This window comes from Octopus bimaculoides, chromosome 2 (genome assembly GCF_046866305.1).
Source record: "Octopus bimaculoides isolate indiv1 chromosome 2, ASM4686630v1, whole genome shotgun sequence".
Taxonomy (NCBI): Eukaryota; Metazoa; Mollusca; class Cephalopoda; order Octopoda; family Octopodidae; genus Octopus; species Octopus bimaculoides.
This window is the reverse complement of record NC_142929.1, coordinates 179,963,734-179,979,850: the sequence shown is the minus strand read 5'-3', so window position 1 is coordinate 179,979,850 and position 16,117 is coordinate 179,963,734. Positions and strand designations below refer to the sequence as shown.

The following is a 16,117-nucleotide window of genomic DNA, read 5'->3' as shown; positions in this document are numbered from 1 at the left end:
GTGAATCAAAAAGGAGAGATGTTTCATCAGGACAATGCGCAAACCCACACTGCAAAGATCACATCACAGAAGATCGAAGAGCTTGGTTAGGAAAAAATTCCTCATCCACCTTATTCTCCCGACCTTGCTCCTTCAGACTACCATTTGTTTCGTAGTTTATAGAATCATTTGGGGGATGTAACTTTCGCAAGACAGAAGGAGGTCGAAACTGACATTTCAGAGTTCTTCGCTTTGAAACCAAAAGAGTTTTACATTGATGAGATTAAAAAGCTTGTAAATAGATGGAATGAAGTCATTGATAATCAGAGAAAGTACATTGATGATCAAATTTCAATTAAATATAACATTTGATCACTTGTTTTCTTTATTCAAAATTCGGACAGAACTTACGGGATGACCTGATATAATGTGAGTAGTCATGTAGCTCCTCTAAAGCAAAAATCTTGTTCTGTTCTTGCCCCTTCTTTTAAACTTTAACCTCTCATCACTTAACATATGGCCACCTTCTACTGTAGCCCAACACAGTCAAAGAGGTCTTAGCCTTACAAACTGCATGGTGACCTCACTATTGCTACCATGAAAGAAAAGCTGCTGGTGCACACTATAAAGTGAATGGTGTTAGGAAGGGCATCCAGATATAGAAACTATGTCACAATAGACATTGGAGCATGATGTAGACCTTGAACCTGTCAGGTCCTGTCAAACCACCCAGCCCAAACCAGCATAAAAGAGAGAAATTAAAAAATGATGATGATCTTTCACTCTCTTATTAGTTATTGTTTCAAAGTAATTATACTGCTAAAGCTTTATTTTTCTACATATAGAGAAATGTAAATACATCTCAAAGCCTGTAATTATTATCATTGAAAACTGAAACTAACAGGAAAGTTAAATAGAAAAATCAAACAAACCTCAATAATTTTTCGATCATCTTGAACAATATTCCAAGTTTTTAGAAACTGTTGCGATGTGTCTCGAAACTCTCTTGCTAATCTGTCAAGGCCAATGTAGCTGTTAAAACAAACAAGAAACAAAAGGTTACAGACATTAAAAACAGTAAGAATTTTTATGGAATTTAACTTTCTCAGCAGGAGTTTTGCTCTGAATAAAAGAAAGGTTCCTAAGTTCATTTCCAGACACAGTCGTTATGTTTATCCTTTGGGGCAGTGAGGACTGTCAAGTCATCCTGAGAGATGACTGATGATTTATGCAGTGACTTTACTTAAAACGAAGAAGAATTGCACAGCATCACCCTCACTCTCTTGTCCTTGATCATCTTCAATCCAGTGGCAAGACCAGGCCAAGATGACAGGAGATGGAGACAGATGCAGTGGATGATAAAAATGTTTTACTTGCCTCATCTTGCTCACCACACTCTGCTGAACCATGAAGGCTATTCTTACAGCAATGTCTGCAAGATCCAGTCTTCAACTGCATAGACAGGCAACCCCTAACTTACTAAAGAGTTACATATCTGCACCTACATTAAAAGAAATATGTTTGAGAAAAATGTATACATGGGAAATAACATACCTGGCAGAAGCCTTTGGATTTGCAGAAGTCATGCAGAAGGAATGATAATAGAGAAAGGCAGTTGAAGAGATTTCTTGGAAATGACTGAAGAAAAAAAATAAAGAAAGAAGTAGTGATTATATGCAGGAATTGTTAATTTTTTTCTTTTTTGTCATATATACATTGAAACTTGTATGAATGTTTATTATATTAAAAAATTACAGTCTCATTGAGTTTCACCTAACAGGTGATTGTGATTGAGGTAGGTAGCATTAAGTATACATAAATGTGTGTGTGTGTGTATGCATATATATATATATATATATATATATATACATATATATATGTATATATGTATGCATGAACATATATATATATGTATATATATTGATCCTTTGTGCCACATGGGCTCAACTCCCCTCCCCTCTCCTCTCTCCCTCTCATACCTACTTCCTCCCACCCACCTCTCCTCTCTTGCTCAGACTCCTACTTCTTCTATTCACTCCTACCCACCTTCTCCCTTCCCCCTCTCTCGTAACCCCACCTCCACCTTCCCAATCCATTCCACCCCCACCCCATACCTTACACCCACTCCCACATACCTCGCTTCTACCCCCACCCTCAGCCTAACCCACATTCCACCATTGCTCCCCCCCACATCCCAATACCATCACACCACAGGGGGAACAACTTCACTATGATGACTACTGCTATTATTATTATTACTGCTGCTGATTATTCAACAGCTACAGCCACTCCTAGAAACCAAGTCTTGACCACTATTTAATTTACAAAAACAGATAGTAGTAATTTACTATCGCAGTGAGTTGAACTTACCATGCCTCCAGAACAGAACGAAAGGACCACGGACCACGTGCGCATGCAAGAAATAACAGTAAACTATGAATGTTATTCTTAATTTTAATTTCAATTTTATTTTATTAATAGCCCTCTTCTCTTCTCACATATTTTATACTCATTTTTCATAAGGTTTTTCAAAAAAACCGAAACCTGTAATATAAATCAATTAAAACACTCAATTTTTTAAAAAGTGGCATTTTCATTTTTGCTTATTTTTATATCTATCTATCTATCTATCTATCTATCTCTCTCTCTCTCTATATATATATATATATATATATATATATATGTATATGATGGCTTCTTTCAGTTTCCATCTACAAAATCCATTCACAAGGCTCCATCAAAAGAGATCCCCACCCACCACCACAAAGTCTTCCAGCAATGATTCTGTCTTAGAGGAAGATAGACTCATTGCATATATGAAGGAAATAGACTTATACCACACATATTCTCTATAAGCAACACACAACTAAAATTCTCAAAATCATTGCAAATGTTCAGCTTCCCAACCATTGATATCTTTTGGTGAACATCATTGCTAAATCTGGGATATACTTTCAGGGTGAAAGCATACTTTGGCCCTGATCAACTACTGACAATCATAAAGGCTACAGATCTTGGCTGGTATTTCTGTTACATATATTTTGAAGTACCGCTCACATCTAGAATGGTAATACTCTTAATACATGAGATACTCAAGTACAAATCTAGGATGGTGTTGCTGCTACATACCCAAACATCTAAGAACACACCTAAAAGAAGGTCATTTGATTAACTGAGGAAGATACAGTTATCAACACACTAGAGAGGTACTTCCCAAACTAGCTGATGTAGCATACTGGCAGTTTTTTTTTCCTTTTTTCCAGTGTACTAGGTACTGGTAATATTTCTTAGTAATATTAATTTATACTGGAAACTATATATATAATGAATATAATAAAAGTTGACAATTTTTTTTATCTTATATTTATTTTGTAAACACATAATACAATATCACATAAGCATTTAATAATGTTTCTTTGTTTTCTGGAAACTCACTGAGTACCGACAGCTAATGGCTGACAGACCAGCACTGGTCCATGGACCACCACTTTGAGTAGTGCTGCACTAAAACTCAAATGGACTGTTTCACTTTTCTATCAGTTACTACAACAGTTTCTATTCCAATTAAATAGGAATTTATATATATATCACTCCATTGAAGCCCATCCAATGCCTTCCTTGCTCTTTTCTCACACCTACAATGTCAAATACATTTAAACCCAATATTAAAATTTTTTCTCAATCATTCCTCCCCAAAATTGCAACTCTCTGAATTCCAACACTGCTTACAATTTTTCTAGACATTGATTGACAGATGTTCACACGAAATATTAACCACATCAGTCTACTTTGTCAGTGAGGCTAGTATGGTCATAGATATTATCTTTCTACCCAGACAAACGAATAAAAACTAAAAAGAAACTAGTTGAGTGGAGTATAAACTATTGCCCCTCCACATTAATGTTAAACTCATTAGTTTCCACATAGTAGATAGGGAAATTAAAATTAGAAAAAAGAAAGAATCAGAAAAATATTCAGTACCTGTGTATGTAGGCCAGATAAGCTGCAGGATTGTGCTGGAAAAGTTGTAATTGTCGTAGCAAAGAATTCACTATTTTACCCTAGAGAATATAACAAAAATGTAGCATTTTATCTCTCAGTCATGTTACTGGAAATATTTGAATCATCATCATCATTTAGCATCTGCTTTCCATGCTGGCATGGGTTAGACGGTTTGACTAAAATTGAATCTGATTTAGCAAGTCTTCTACAGCAGGATGCCCTTCCTAATGCCGATCACTCGAAGAGCATAATGAGTGCTTTTTATGTGCCACCAGCACATTAAATGCTTCAAGTAACAGGTCTCTAAATCTCTGTCCATTCAGAGGATCCTTAAGCTTCAAGACCTTTCTTTTCCACAATGGTAGCCCGGATGCAGTACCAGATAGTGGCTCTCATGGCTTCTGATCTTAATTGATTGGAAGTGTTATCATGTACATTGTTTTGTCTTGGTATAAAAGATGGGCTACAGCAAATATTCTGCTTAATACCACAGATTTGCTTGTCAGTTGTTTGACCTTAACCAGTTGAGCATGTTCCTTGGTGGCTGACGATATGTGCATCTCTGATCATGAGCAGAAGTAGTTGGGGAGCATCATAGCCATGTGTTGAGAGGAATTCTTTGGGGTTTGAATAATTCACTTTTAGAGACATGGGTGTTTTGCTCAGCATCCTTAAACAAACCTTATTCAGGGACCTTTTGAGCGGGATGGGCTACTCGACCTGAAGAAAATTCTAACTGGGCCCCACCTGCAAGGTCATGCGCTGTTTATCTTGATATGAGATCACCATGTCGCGCACATATGGTTGTGATACATGTGCCTGGTGTACCCTTATCAGACGGGTAGTCATGATGGGTATAGTGGGCTTCGTATATTTTACCCCAATGTCACTTTGATGGCATGCACTGCTCTCTCACTCAAAAATAATAATAACAATAATAATAATAATATGAGAGCTATAAAATGAAGTTAGTAATGCTAGCTTGGATGAAGTTGCTTATCTGATCATACTTAGAGTAAGATTAAGGAGGGCAAGAAGAAATACTTAAAGATTAAAGTTGAGGGTATAAGATAGTAACTATGGAGAAAGAAAGATTTGAAATAAAGACTAAGGTAGAGGATTTACGATGGTGACTAAGATAGCTAAAGGGGAAGAAAACATACTTACGCACATCATAATAAAGCAATTTACTATTTTCATAAATATAATTAAAATTTTTTTAACTCCATGGACAACAGAGCAGTATTTATTGAAAACTAGCAGAAATACCCGGCGTTGCCCGGGTTAAAGAGAATAATGAAATCAAAAAACGCCGTCTAGACTACGCATCATCTTTATATATAGAGATGTATATACACACACGCACCCAAACACACGTATATATATGTATATCAATATAAATATATGAAAGTCAATGAAGTTTCGTAAAAGGTGATCATGTACATACTTTCTTGCTGTTGTGATTATAACACCTCATTGTAAACTATGTTCCTTGTTTTCCCTTGTGGAGCATATACAAATAGGTTTTTTGTTGCTGCCCACTCTTGAGCAGCCAACATACAGTTGTCCATGTGAGAAGCAGGGCTCTTCCAAGAGAAGACCAGCTACAGACAGTGTTTGACCCTGATATTTGTTTATGGACATGGCAAAAGTCACACGAAGGGGGAATTGTAGTCTTCTGAATGTAAAAGGAATGTCTGCTCCTGATGGAGTAAGAGGAATTCTTGGAATAAAGACGTCATCCCCTTTTGCACATCCAGAAAGAATGGTAGCCTCGATAACGTGTGACATCATTTTCTAAATAATGCTCATCAGTTATGTTCGGGTTAAAATTTCATCAACATCAAAAATATATGAATTTTCATGGGAGTTATGGCCGTTATGCAAAGAATATAATTTCCAAATTTCATAAAGATCCATTCAGTACTTTTGACGTAGTTTTGGATAAGAAAACAAATGACTAATGTGTGTGTTTGTGTGCATGTGTATGTGTGTGTGATGGGTGTATATATGTATAGATATCTGTATGCATGTATATATGTATATATGTGTACATATTACATGTACATCTATATATATATATATATATATATACATCTACACATATGTATACATATACATGTATGTATAGATCTCTATATATATATATACGTGTACATCTATATGTATACATATACATGTATATGTATACATATACATCTCTCTCTCTCTCTCTCTCTTTCTCTCTCTGTGAAAGTATCTGTCACTACAGTATCGAAATGTGATTGTTTCAGTTAGTGGAATAGTTTCATTTTTAAAGTGAAAGTATTTGACATGAGTGTTTTTGTTTCACTTTTGACACGTAATACTTAAATAGTGGAGGAGATATTATGTTGCTGTGTGCTCGAACTCTGCAAGAAGTTAATAATTTTTTTTGACTAAAACACAACTGGAACCCTAAGTAAGGCATGTGTAAAATTTGAATGAAATTGGTTGCGTAGTTCTCGAGTTTTAGGGATTCACACAGACAGACAGACAGACAGACATTCTCATTTTTATATATATAGATGTAGTCGTCTTAAAAGAAACCCAGGAAAGATCAGATCCACAGACTGTTGCAGTAATCAGTTTAAAATCTGCTGAGGATAGCTTATCTCTATCTAGAGTAAAAGGGTAAAAACCCCCTTCAGTCATGAATGACTATGGGGTTGCACCTAGAAAGTTCCCCTCTGAGGCACAAGTCCAGGAAAGGTTATTTATGGAAGACCAGCTTCCCCTCTCAACACCACCGATGTTGTCCAAGAGAAAGGCAAAGGCTAATACAGTTTGGCAACGATTATATCACAACTCATTTCTACAGCTGTGTGAACTGGATCAATGTGAAATAAAGTGTCTTGCTCAAAAACACAACACACAGCCCAGTCCGGAAATCAAACTCACTACCTCATGATTGTCAGCCCAACACTAACCATTGAGCCAAGTACTTTCACATCTTTATCTACACTTGAGCAATTAGAGATTGTAAAAAAAGATTTCAGGCTATTATAAAACTTTGATAATGTCATAGAACCTGCCTCTGTAAAGACAGCTGGTTGATGTCAAGAGATGAGCAATACAAACACATCTTCAGAACTAAATACTATCATCATCATTTAACATTCATCTTCCATGTTGGCATGGGTTGGACAGTTTGACAGGAGTTGGCCAGCCAGAGAACTGCATTGAGCTCTAATGTTTACTTTGGTATGGTTTTTATGGCAGGATGCCCTTTCTGATGCCAACCACTTTATAAAGTGTACTGGGTGTTTTTTATGTGGTACTAACAGGGTTGCCAAGTAACTTGTAAGACAAAGACCCCTGGGCTGGAAGAGGGAGTGGTACTAAGAGAGGTGGCTTTGTGTAAGATGTAAATAAGCCAACTGGTTGTGAAATCTATTGTAAACTGAAGCACACAATGAGACTGAAAAATCTTAATATTCAAACCCCTTTTTGAGGGTGTGAAAGAAAAACTGGTTGATCAAGACTGGAACATTTTATTATGGGTCTGCTGGATTAGGGATCACCTGGAGTTAACAACAAAATGTATTGCATTATTTAACCCTATTGTTACCAAACCAACTGAAACTGCCTATTCTGGAAGGTATAAGTTTAGTGGGAAGTGAAACCAAGGTTTTGTATTTTAATGTATAAATAAAATACACATTTTATAGAATATCAACTAGACTTCTATACTTTCAATATCAAATTTTTTAAGAGAAACACTGATAATAATCAATAATACAATTTTTTACCGTGAAAATCAGACTTTGTTAAGCAGAAGATTTTTATGAAAGAATTAATGAAACACAAAGAGAGCAGTTGTACAACAGTCATCAAAATATAATATATTAAAATTTTATACATTACATACAGAAATACACATCTACAAAGCAAACAGTATGAAACTATTATATATAGATTGTTAAAAGTGAATATCATGTTAATGTAATCCCCATGTACTTACAGTAGAGCTCTTCTGATTGCTTTGTGTTACAGTATCTTCTACATAAAGAGGTGAACAGTTGACTGATTTTTCAAAGTGATTAAGTTACAATATCAAGTTAATAGCTATCAGGCAAAATTGCTTTTATTATGCAACTGAGTTTACCAAACTTTACATCAATAACCATTTCAAAGACATCTTAATGATGTAAGTAATGTTTTAATGAGTCATCATCATCAAGACCTGTTAATGCCAACTCTACCTTTCATCCTTTTAGGATCAATAAACTTAATAAACTGGGGTGTATATAATCAACTATTCTTTTTCCCCTGAACAACTGACACTCTGTCCAATTAAGAAATAAATAATTTGAATTTTTCATCCATAAAAAAGGATATTGCAGTTTCGATTCTACTTTGATTTATGAAGAAGCTATTCAGTCTTAAAATATCTGAATTTAGAATTTATGCAAATGAAACAATTAGCAGTTTTATATTAACTACACCAGTATGAAACATTAACATAGACACAAAATATAAGTAAATTAATTAGTGAATATTAATTGATTATTATTAAATAAAATTGTAAATAAAATGACACATTACCTCATAAATAGGTGCACATACTACACGTTTTTCTAAGTCCAAAATACTAACATAGTTCTGGAAATAAGAAAAACATATTTTGACAATGAAGTTACAAATACATAGCAAAAATAATCATGAAATAATTCTGCTCTTATTGTTTTCTTTAGTTAGTGAAGGAAGGGCAGAGGCCATAAACTCTTTTCAAGGCCTCTGTAACTGGTAGTAACTGAGTGAATTCTGCCAAAGGCATCTGGAAACTGAACGGGTGATAAACAGGGCAACAAATTAAGTCTTCCACCCAAGAACAAGAATCTACCCTGGTAACTATTTATCTATTTTTTCCTTGTTAATTGTTAACAAGAGAAAAATGCACACATCTATTTATTTATATATAGGAATATCAAATCTAAAACTGAGTTGTGTGTACAATGTAATGAATAAATGTAAAGGGTAGAGATAGAGAAGGGCTCTCCTGAACAAGTGAATGAAATGGTGCAAGGGGTTGAATCAAGATGTAAACAGAGTAAAATTATTCAGAATAAAATAACATGGAATCATATACCTACAGAAAAAAAAAGAAAATATGCAATAATTGTACAAAGATTATTTTAAGACTTTATCATATATAATACATTGTGTAGTTAAATCAGTTAATTTTTAACTAACTGGGCAGTAATTGTATTAATGTTGGACAGATGCAAAAGTTAGGTGTCATACAAACATAAAAATGCATCTAGTCAAATTCTGTAAAGTAGTTGGTCATAAGAAAGGCATCCAACTGTAAAATCTATGAACATAAATAAATAAATAATAAGCACAAACACTACCAGCCACACTGAAGGAAGCCTGACAAGGAGAGAAGTAGCTTTGATACTAAGTGTTGTTGGCACTCCGTCGCTTACGACGTCGAGGGTTCCAGTTGATCCGATCAACGGAACAGCCTGCGCGTGAAATTAAATGCAAGTGGCTGAGTACTCCATAGACACGTGTACCCTTAACGTAGTTCTTGGGGATATTCAGCGTGACAGTGTGACAAGGCTGGCCCTTTGAATTACAGGCACAACAGAAACAGGAAGTAAGAGTGAGAGAAAGTTGTGGTGAAAGAGTACAGCAGGGTTCACCACCATCCCCTGCCGGAGCCTCGTGGAGCTTTTAGGTGTTTTCGCTCAATAAACACTCACAACGCCCGGTCTGGGAATCGAAACCACGATCCTATGACCGCGAGTCCGCTGCCCTAACCACTGGGCCATTGCGCCTCCACTTGATACTAAGTAGAAGGTTATCTTTAATTGTGACAGACAATCTCTCTCGTGCTGATGGCATGATAAAATATACTCAAGCGATGGCATAAAGTGGTTGACAATAGGAAGTACAAACTCATGATAAACACTACAGAGATTGAAGGTTTTTTTCTGTTGTTGTGTGCATTAGGAAATGAGGGTCCAAGACAGGTGGCAAGATGCTGTTGTCAAACCCATGTCAGCACTGAAAAATGGAGGCAAAATGAAGATGATATTTCACCTCACTTAACCATTTATCATTGTTAAGAAACCATGAGTAAAATTCCGAGAAAATGCAAATGAAAGAAATACAGTTTTCAAAATAAGATGAATTAATGACTCACCATGATAGAACGGGGTATTGCGTTATTTTTTCGTTTTGAAAGACCAACTAGCCGAAAACTAGTTAAATCTTTCAACTGTAGCTGTCTTTTCAACCATGGTATAACCACTTTCTTGTGATTTCTGATTTAATATAAAATGTGTGAGAAATAAGTGCTTTTTTTTTTGTATTCTTACCAAAAATGTTTTTGTTAAAATTACTAGAAAATGCATTAAGTATTCTTATTATAACAAGTAATTTCTATGCTTTTAAACAGAATGTAATGACTCAAATCATTGCTTGATTATATTGGTTATATTAACAACATGAAAGTGAGTATAACAAGAATTTCTGTGATATTAATAAACTGAACAACTGTCCAATATGTTAATATCCCAAATTTAAACCCCACTAAGGACAATGCAAAGATAACATGATGTATTTGCTAATTGCCACAGTATATTTAGCGGCAAAGAAGTGCCACTCTCACTTTATATTTGTTTTATTAACATAATTATGTCATCCATCAGTGAAACACACAATGTGAATTACATACCAATTCATTCTTGAATGTACACAAGACATTGGGTGGTAAGAAGTATAATGTGTTATAACATCCCCAACTGGTTCTTGAGTACCTTTTCATGGAGTTCATTATGTCGAAAAGCATTTGGAAAAGACAGCTAGTTTGAGGGTAAAAGTCTTTCAATTTACTGAAAATACTTTCTATTACATACAACTACTAATTGTGAGAGAGTATTAATGAATAATTTTCCCAGTAGATACTCACTACAAGATAGTACAAAAGTTTACAGCCCTAACTAACACTTTGAGAGGCTGTTCAATAATTTTATATTCTCTTCCTCTTACCCAGTAAGCACAGAATTTTGAGAGGTCTAGTAAAGGTTATTGAGTTAATTGAGTTAATCACAAGAATCGACATAGTAGTTAGTGGCAAACTTTGAGACAAGATTTCTATTTCCTCTGCCATTTACTTTTCTTCAAAGTCTTGTATCTCAAGATTTGGTAATGTTTTCCATAGTTGCTACCACCCTCTATTCTTCCTTATCTTTTAGTACATAGGAGTGGCTGTGTGGTAAGTATCTTGCTTACCAACCACATGGTTCCGGGTTCAGTCCCACTGCGAGGCACCTTGGGCAAGTGTCTTCTACTATAGCCTCGGGCCGACCAAAGCCTTGTGAGTCGATTTGGTAGATGGAAACTGAAAGAAGCCCGTCGTATATATGTATATATATATATTATATGTATGTGTGTTTGTGTATCTGTGTTTGTCCCCCCACCATCGCTTGACGACCGATGCTGGTGTGTTTACGTCCCCGTAACTTAGCGGTTCGGCACAAAGAGACCGATAGAATAAGTACTAGGCTTACAAAGAATAAGTTCTGGGGTCGATTTGCTCGACTAAAGGCAGTGCTCCAGCATGGCCGCAGTCAAATGACTGAAACTAGTAAAAGAGTAAAGAGTAAAAAAGGTGTCATCCACATTATTGAAAACACTTTAGCCAGATCTTCTATGAACAGGCACTTCAGAAATATCTTCTAATGGAAACATAACAACCTGGGCCTTTTTAAACAGCAGAAAGACACCTTCACTCTACCTATCAAAAAAGTAGTGCTCCATATCTCCCTCCTCCACACTAAAACCCTTAAAGTTACTATAAATGCTAGTCTTCACAGTTTTTGATAACTTTTATCATTACCTCAAACATATATCATCATCATCATCGTTTAATGTCCGCTTTCCATGCTAGCATGGGTTGGATGATTTGACTGAGGATTGGTGAAACCGGATGGCAACACCAGGCTCCAATCTAATTTGGCAGAGTTTCTACAGCTGGATGCCCTTCCTAATGCCAACCACTCAGAGAGTGTAGTTTTTTATGCTTACAGCACCTAGGGTTCCCAAGCGGTCACCCATCTAAGTACTAACTAGGCTCGATGTTGCTTAACTTCGGTGATCGGACGAGAACCGGTGTTTTCAACGTGATATGGCCGTAAACATTACCAAATCTGTATTAGTCTTCTTCTAAGCCCCCCAATTTTTTAACCTTCATTAGTTACTCATATGCTCCACAGCTCAAATGTTGTTCACATTAGAACTTACACACGTAGGAAGATGCTTTTGCCTATAGCCACACACAAATGTCCTAGATTAGATTCTACAAGAGCCCATCCAACAGATTGATAAAACTACTTCATACAACTCAAACACCAATGTACAACTGCAATGTCACAGATACACTGTCTTTTTTTCTGTCTCTTCTATTACACATCCTCAACTCTCTGAACTAGTAGCCATGTACAGCTACAGCCAAAACATGATTCACAATCCACTTCTCACTACTTTCACCCACTCCAAAAGCCACACTAAATACTCCGCTTAATAATTCTTTCCACAATTGCAGCCCTCTGGAACACCTCTGCCCACAATTTTCTTGCAGGTACCAACCTACAGAAGTTCAAGCAGAACATCAATGTCATCACTTGGAATCCTATGAAGGTTATATGTTTGTCCTCTTACTCTGACTAAAGTTTTACAAACTCCAACACAGGAAGAAAAAAAAAGTAAAACAATAGAAAACAAAATGATCACAGAAAATTCAATTCTGAATCATTTCAGAAGAATTGGACAATAGTATAAAGATACTTTAAGCCATATGTTTTTGTACTCAAAAGAAAAGAGGACAAGATAATGACAGAAATTATGAAGATAAGGTAAAACAAATTATTCAACTAAATATATACTAATTTAGGGGTCTTGAAACATGAGGAAAAGTGCTTTCTCAAAGTTTTTAATACTTACATAATGTTTCCAGGAACAAAGAGAGAGAGTGCTTCGACTATTTCTTTAACCTTCTCCTCACTATTACTTGATCCCACCACAGCAACTGTACGACCTGACAGAAGACTTGCCACCAAATTATTGATGTTGTCATACTGACTAAGAAAATTCATTAAATTCTTAGCTGAAAAAAAAAGTAGTTTGAAAATAAAGGTAAAGCATAAAAAGAAGTTAATCAACATCAGATCAATAAATATGAAAAGTTGTTTGAAAGTAAAAGCAGTATAATACAAGATTAAATGCTTTACATTTTTATCCCTTTACATTCTAGTTTCAGTTCTTCCATTCCATAAAACATCTGGTATGAACCAGACCTGATTTCATCGACTTTACAGTAACCTAACTGGAACCATGCAATGGGAAAACAAATAGCTTCTTGTATTTAAAGCTTCTAAGACTAACTTTTCCAATACTATCATGAAATTCCTTGCCTTTCCCCTATAAAACTGCTTTGAAAAGTCTCCTTGTTCAGATATACTTTTAGATTTTAAATTGAGATGGGATTCTGACATTAAATCAATTGGTAAGAATGGTGGGTTTGTTCTACTTTTCAAAAAAGTTCTCAACACCTGCACCTTTTTACCTAGATCCATCCCAAAATGGAGTATTGTTCACATTTTAAAGTGGATTTTGATAGAATGTAGAACTGAATGCTAGTCCAGTTGCTGATGAGTGCCTTATGGAACTCCATTGTTCTATCATTAATGGAATATTGAAGTCTGGCCCATTTCTATTTCTAGGGAAGGTGTTCAGGTGAGATTCATTCAGTAGTTCCACAAGTTTGAGAATTTCCTACCAGAATTTTATTTGCCAAACTTAGCGAACTTCATCCAGATTTCCTAGACATCCCATGAACATGCAGCAAGTTCCAAACACAAAGCTTTTTACCCTGCTAGCAGTTAAGTTGTGATTTATTTCCATAGCTGAATGACTTTCCTGTCATTAGCCATTCCACTATAAATTAAGAGTGGAATTTGATTTTTGCTTAGTCATGCAAACAAGTGCAAGTAGAGTTGTTCAGAGAGACAACATAACAGCTGCAATAAAATTTGATTTTATAACAATGCAGTAAGTAGTCAAGATCTTAATTTCATGGCTACATTATCTAATTAAAAATGAAAAAAAAAAAAAACCCATCTTAACTATGACTAGTAAAATTATTTACACAAAACTAGAAATATATTAGAACTACGTGAATTTTTATCTTTGTGTCAGGGAGTAAAGACACCACCCATGGCTTTTTATTTCATTTGAGACTAGTGGAGGAAAAGAAGAAGGCATCTTCAAACTGGAGACTTGGGCCAATTGTTAACAACAAATTAAATTCTGCTAGAAACTCTCAGGGGCTAGGTAGTTGTATTAAACCAGCAACAGATTAAGCCTACCACTCAAGAATGCTCTACATTCCTCCAGCCCATTGCCCTGGACTGGATGAAAGGCAAGGCCAACTATGGCAGAATTTGAACTCAGAGTACAAAGAACCAGAACAAACAATGCAAAGTATTTTGTCCTATACTCTAACAATTCAGCCAATTCACAAACTGATTAATTAAAATATTAAACTATTTTTCTCTCTCACCAACAATTTTTATTTAGGCTTTTGGGTAGCAGTTCAAACATTCAAATAGACAAAATCAAAGATGAAGAACTTACCTTGTAAAAGATGCTTTTTCGAATTTATAACATCAGCCAGTAACATGAATGACTTTTTACTGGAATTTAACCTTGTGTTACCACTAAAATAGAAATGAGGATCAAAAAATAGTTTTCAATAATATTCTAATAAATCAAAAATGTCATCAACAAATCATTTGTATTGTCCTCTGACAACACTTCATTACATCTATACTTCAGATTCAATAAAACTACCTACCAAGGAAATGATTGGACACTAGAAGTTGAATGAAAGCTTTCATCACTGCCATCAAGTGATCCTAGAGAACCTGTGGAGAAAACAAAATAAAGTATGAGTGTATGTGTATATGTATATAGAGAATTACTTACACACACACACACACGCATGTAGCAGAAAGCACAATTTTTTTATCATCAACTTAATTACTGCCATCCCCTTCAGGTGAAGGCATGGCTGTGTGGCAAGAAGTTTGCTTCCTAACCACATGGTTCCAGGTTCACCTTGAGCAAGTGTCTTCTACTATAGTCCCAGGCCAACAAAGCTGGTTAGTAGATCTTGTAGACAGAAACTGAAAGAAGCCTGTCCTATCCTTTCATGGTTCTATTCTTTATCTTTAACCCATATTTCTGCTCTCATCCATCATCTCTGTTCTCCTCAAAATAACCCCACCACCACCAAGTTCACCATACTGGTACATATATGGAAGTCTATACACACATGTACAATCTTATGTCATTTTTAGATATTGTAATCACCTATACAAGCATATACATTTATGTATGCACTTTTTAGACAGAAATGTGTTAGCCTAGTTACATAACAAATGTACATGTGTCAGTGGGTGTATATTAATTATATGTGCAACATTGTCTACAATTCTTAAAGTGTATTTAAAAGTGTAGATTTCTTTGAAAGTTGGGTCTCATGGAGGTGATGACAAGTGATCAAGACCTTTGATGATTTGCTGTGCTTCAGAAGACTTGTCGACCGAAATCATAGTTGTGGTTGGTGTCAGTGACATGTAAAAGCACCCATGCTGGTGACATGTTAAAGGCACCCAATACACTCTTGGAGTGGTTGACGTTAGGAAAGGCATCCAGCCATAGAAACCAAGCCAAAATTGGACTGGCACCTGGTACAGCCCTCCAGCCTACCAGTTCAAGTCAAACTATCAAACCCATGCCAGCATGGCAAGTGGATGCTAAATGATGATGATAATGATGACAGATACACACATACAAATGTTTGTATATATAGAAGTGTATATGTATGCATGTATAAATGACACAGAACTATGTGAGTGTGTATGTGTGCATATACGTAAGTATATATATATGTGTAAATCATAATGCCCAGATAGGTAATGATCTTGGACACCAACCACTTCTTACGACTTGTGTCATATGTCAATAAACTTGTAATATCTGGACTTAAAAGACATCTGCTAGTTCACAAAAACATTCTTTCAGAATCAGATTCCAAAGGGCA

General features: G+C 35.6%; 1 protein-coding gene and 1 non-coding gene across 19 annotated transcripts in view; both read right to left on the bottom strand.

Annotated features, from left to right (window-relative positions):
- LOC106878697 (guanine nucleotide exchange protein SMCR8) overlaps window positions 1-16,117 on the bottom strand; it is a 92,154-nt gene that overhangs the window by 8,103 nt on the left and 67,934 nt on the right. For 15 of the 18 annotated variants that reach the window (XM_089348128.1, XM_089348124.1, XM_089348126.1 and 12 more), the window contains 8 exons: window positions 14,867-14,936; window positions 14,647-14,729; window positions 12,955-13,117; window positions 10,154-10,274; window positions 8,548-8,604; window positions 3,961-4,040; window positions 1,534-1,617; window positions 912-1,011 (listed from right to left, as the gene is read on the bottom strand). In XM_089348128.1, coding sequence (XP_089204254.1) covers window positions 912-1,011; window positions 1,534-1,617; window positions 3,961-4,040; window positions 8,548-8,604; window positions 10,154-10,274; window positions 12,955-13,117; window positions 14,647-14,729; window positions 14,867-14,936 — 758 coding nt within the window. Of the gene's footprint in view, window positions 1-911; window positions 1,012-1,356; window positions 1,481-1,533; window positions 1,618-2,349; window positions 2,524-3,960; window positions 4,041-8,547; window positions 8,605-10,153; window positions 10,275-12,954; window positions 13,118-14,646; window positions 14,730-14,866; window positions 14,937-16,117 lie in introns of those variants that run through there. The other 3 variants (XR_016240831.1, XR_016240832.1, XR_016240830.1) reach the window with 2 other exon arrangements.
- LOC128247200 (5S ribosomal RNA) lies at window positions 12,033-12,151 on the bottom strand. The gene has a single exon (XR_008263594.1). It is a non-coding gene; the product is annotated as a 5S ribosomal RNA (ribosomal RNA).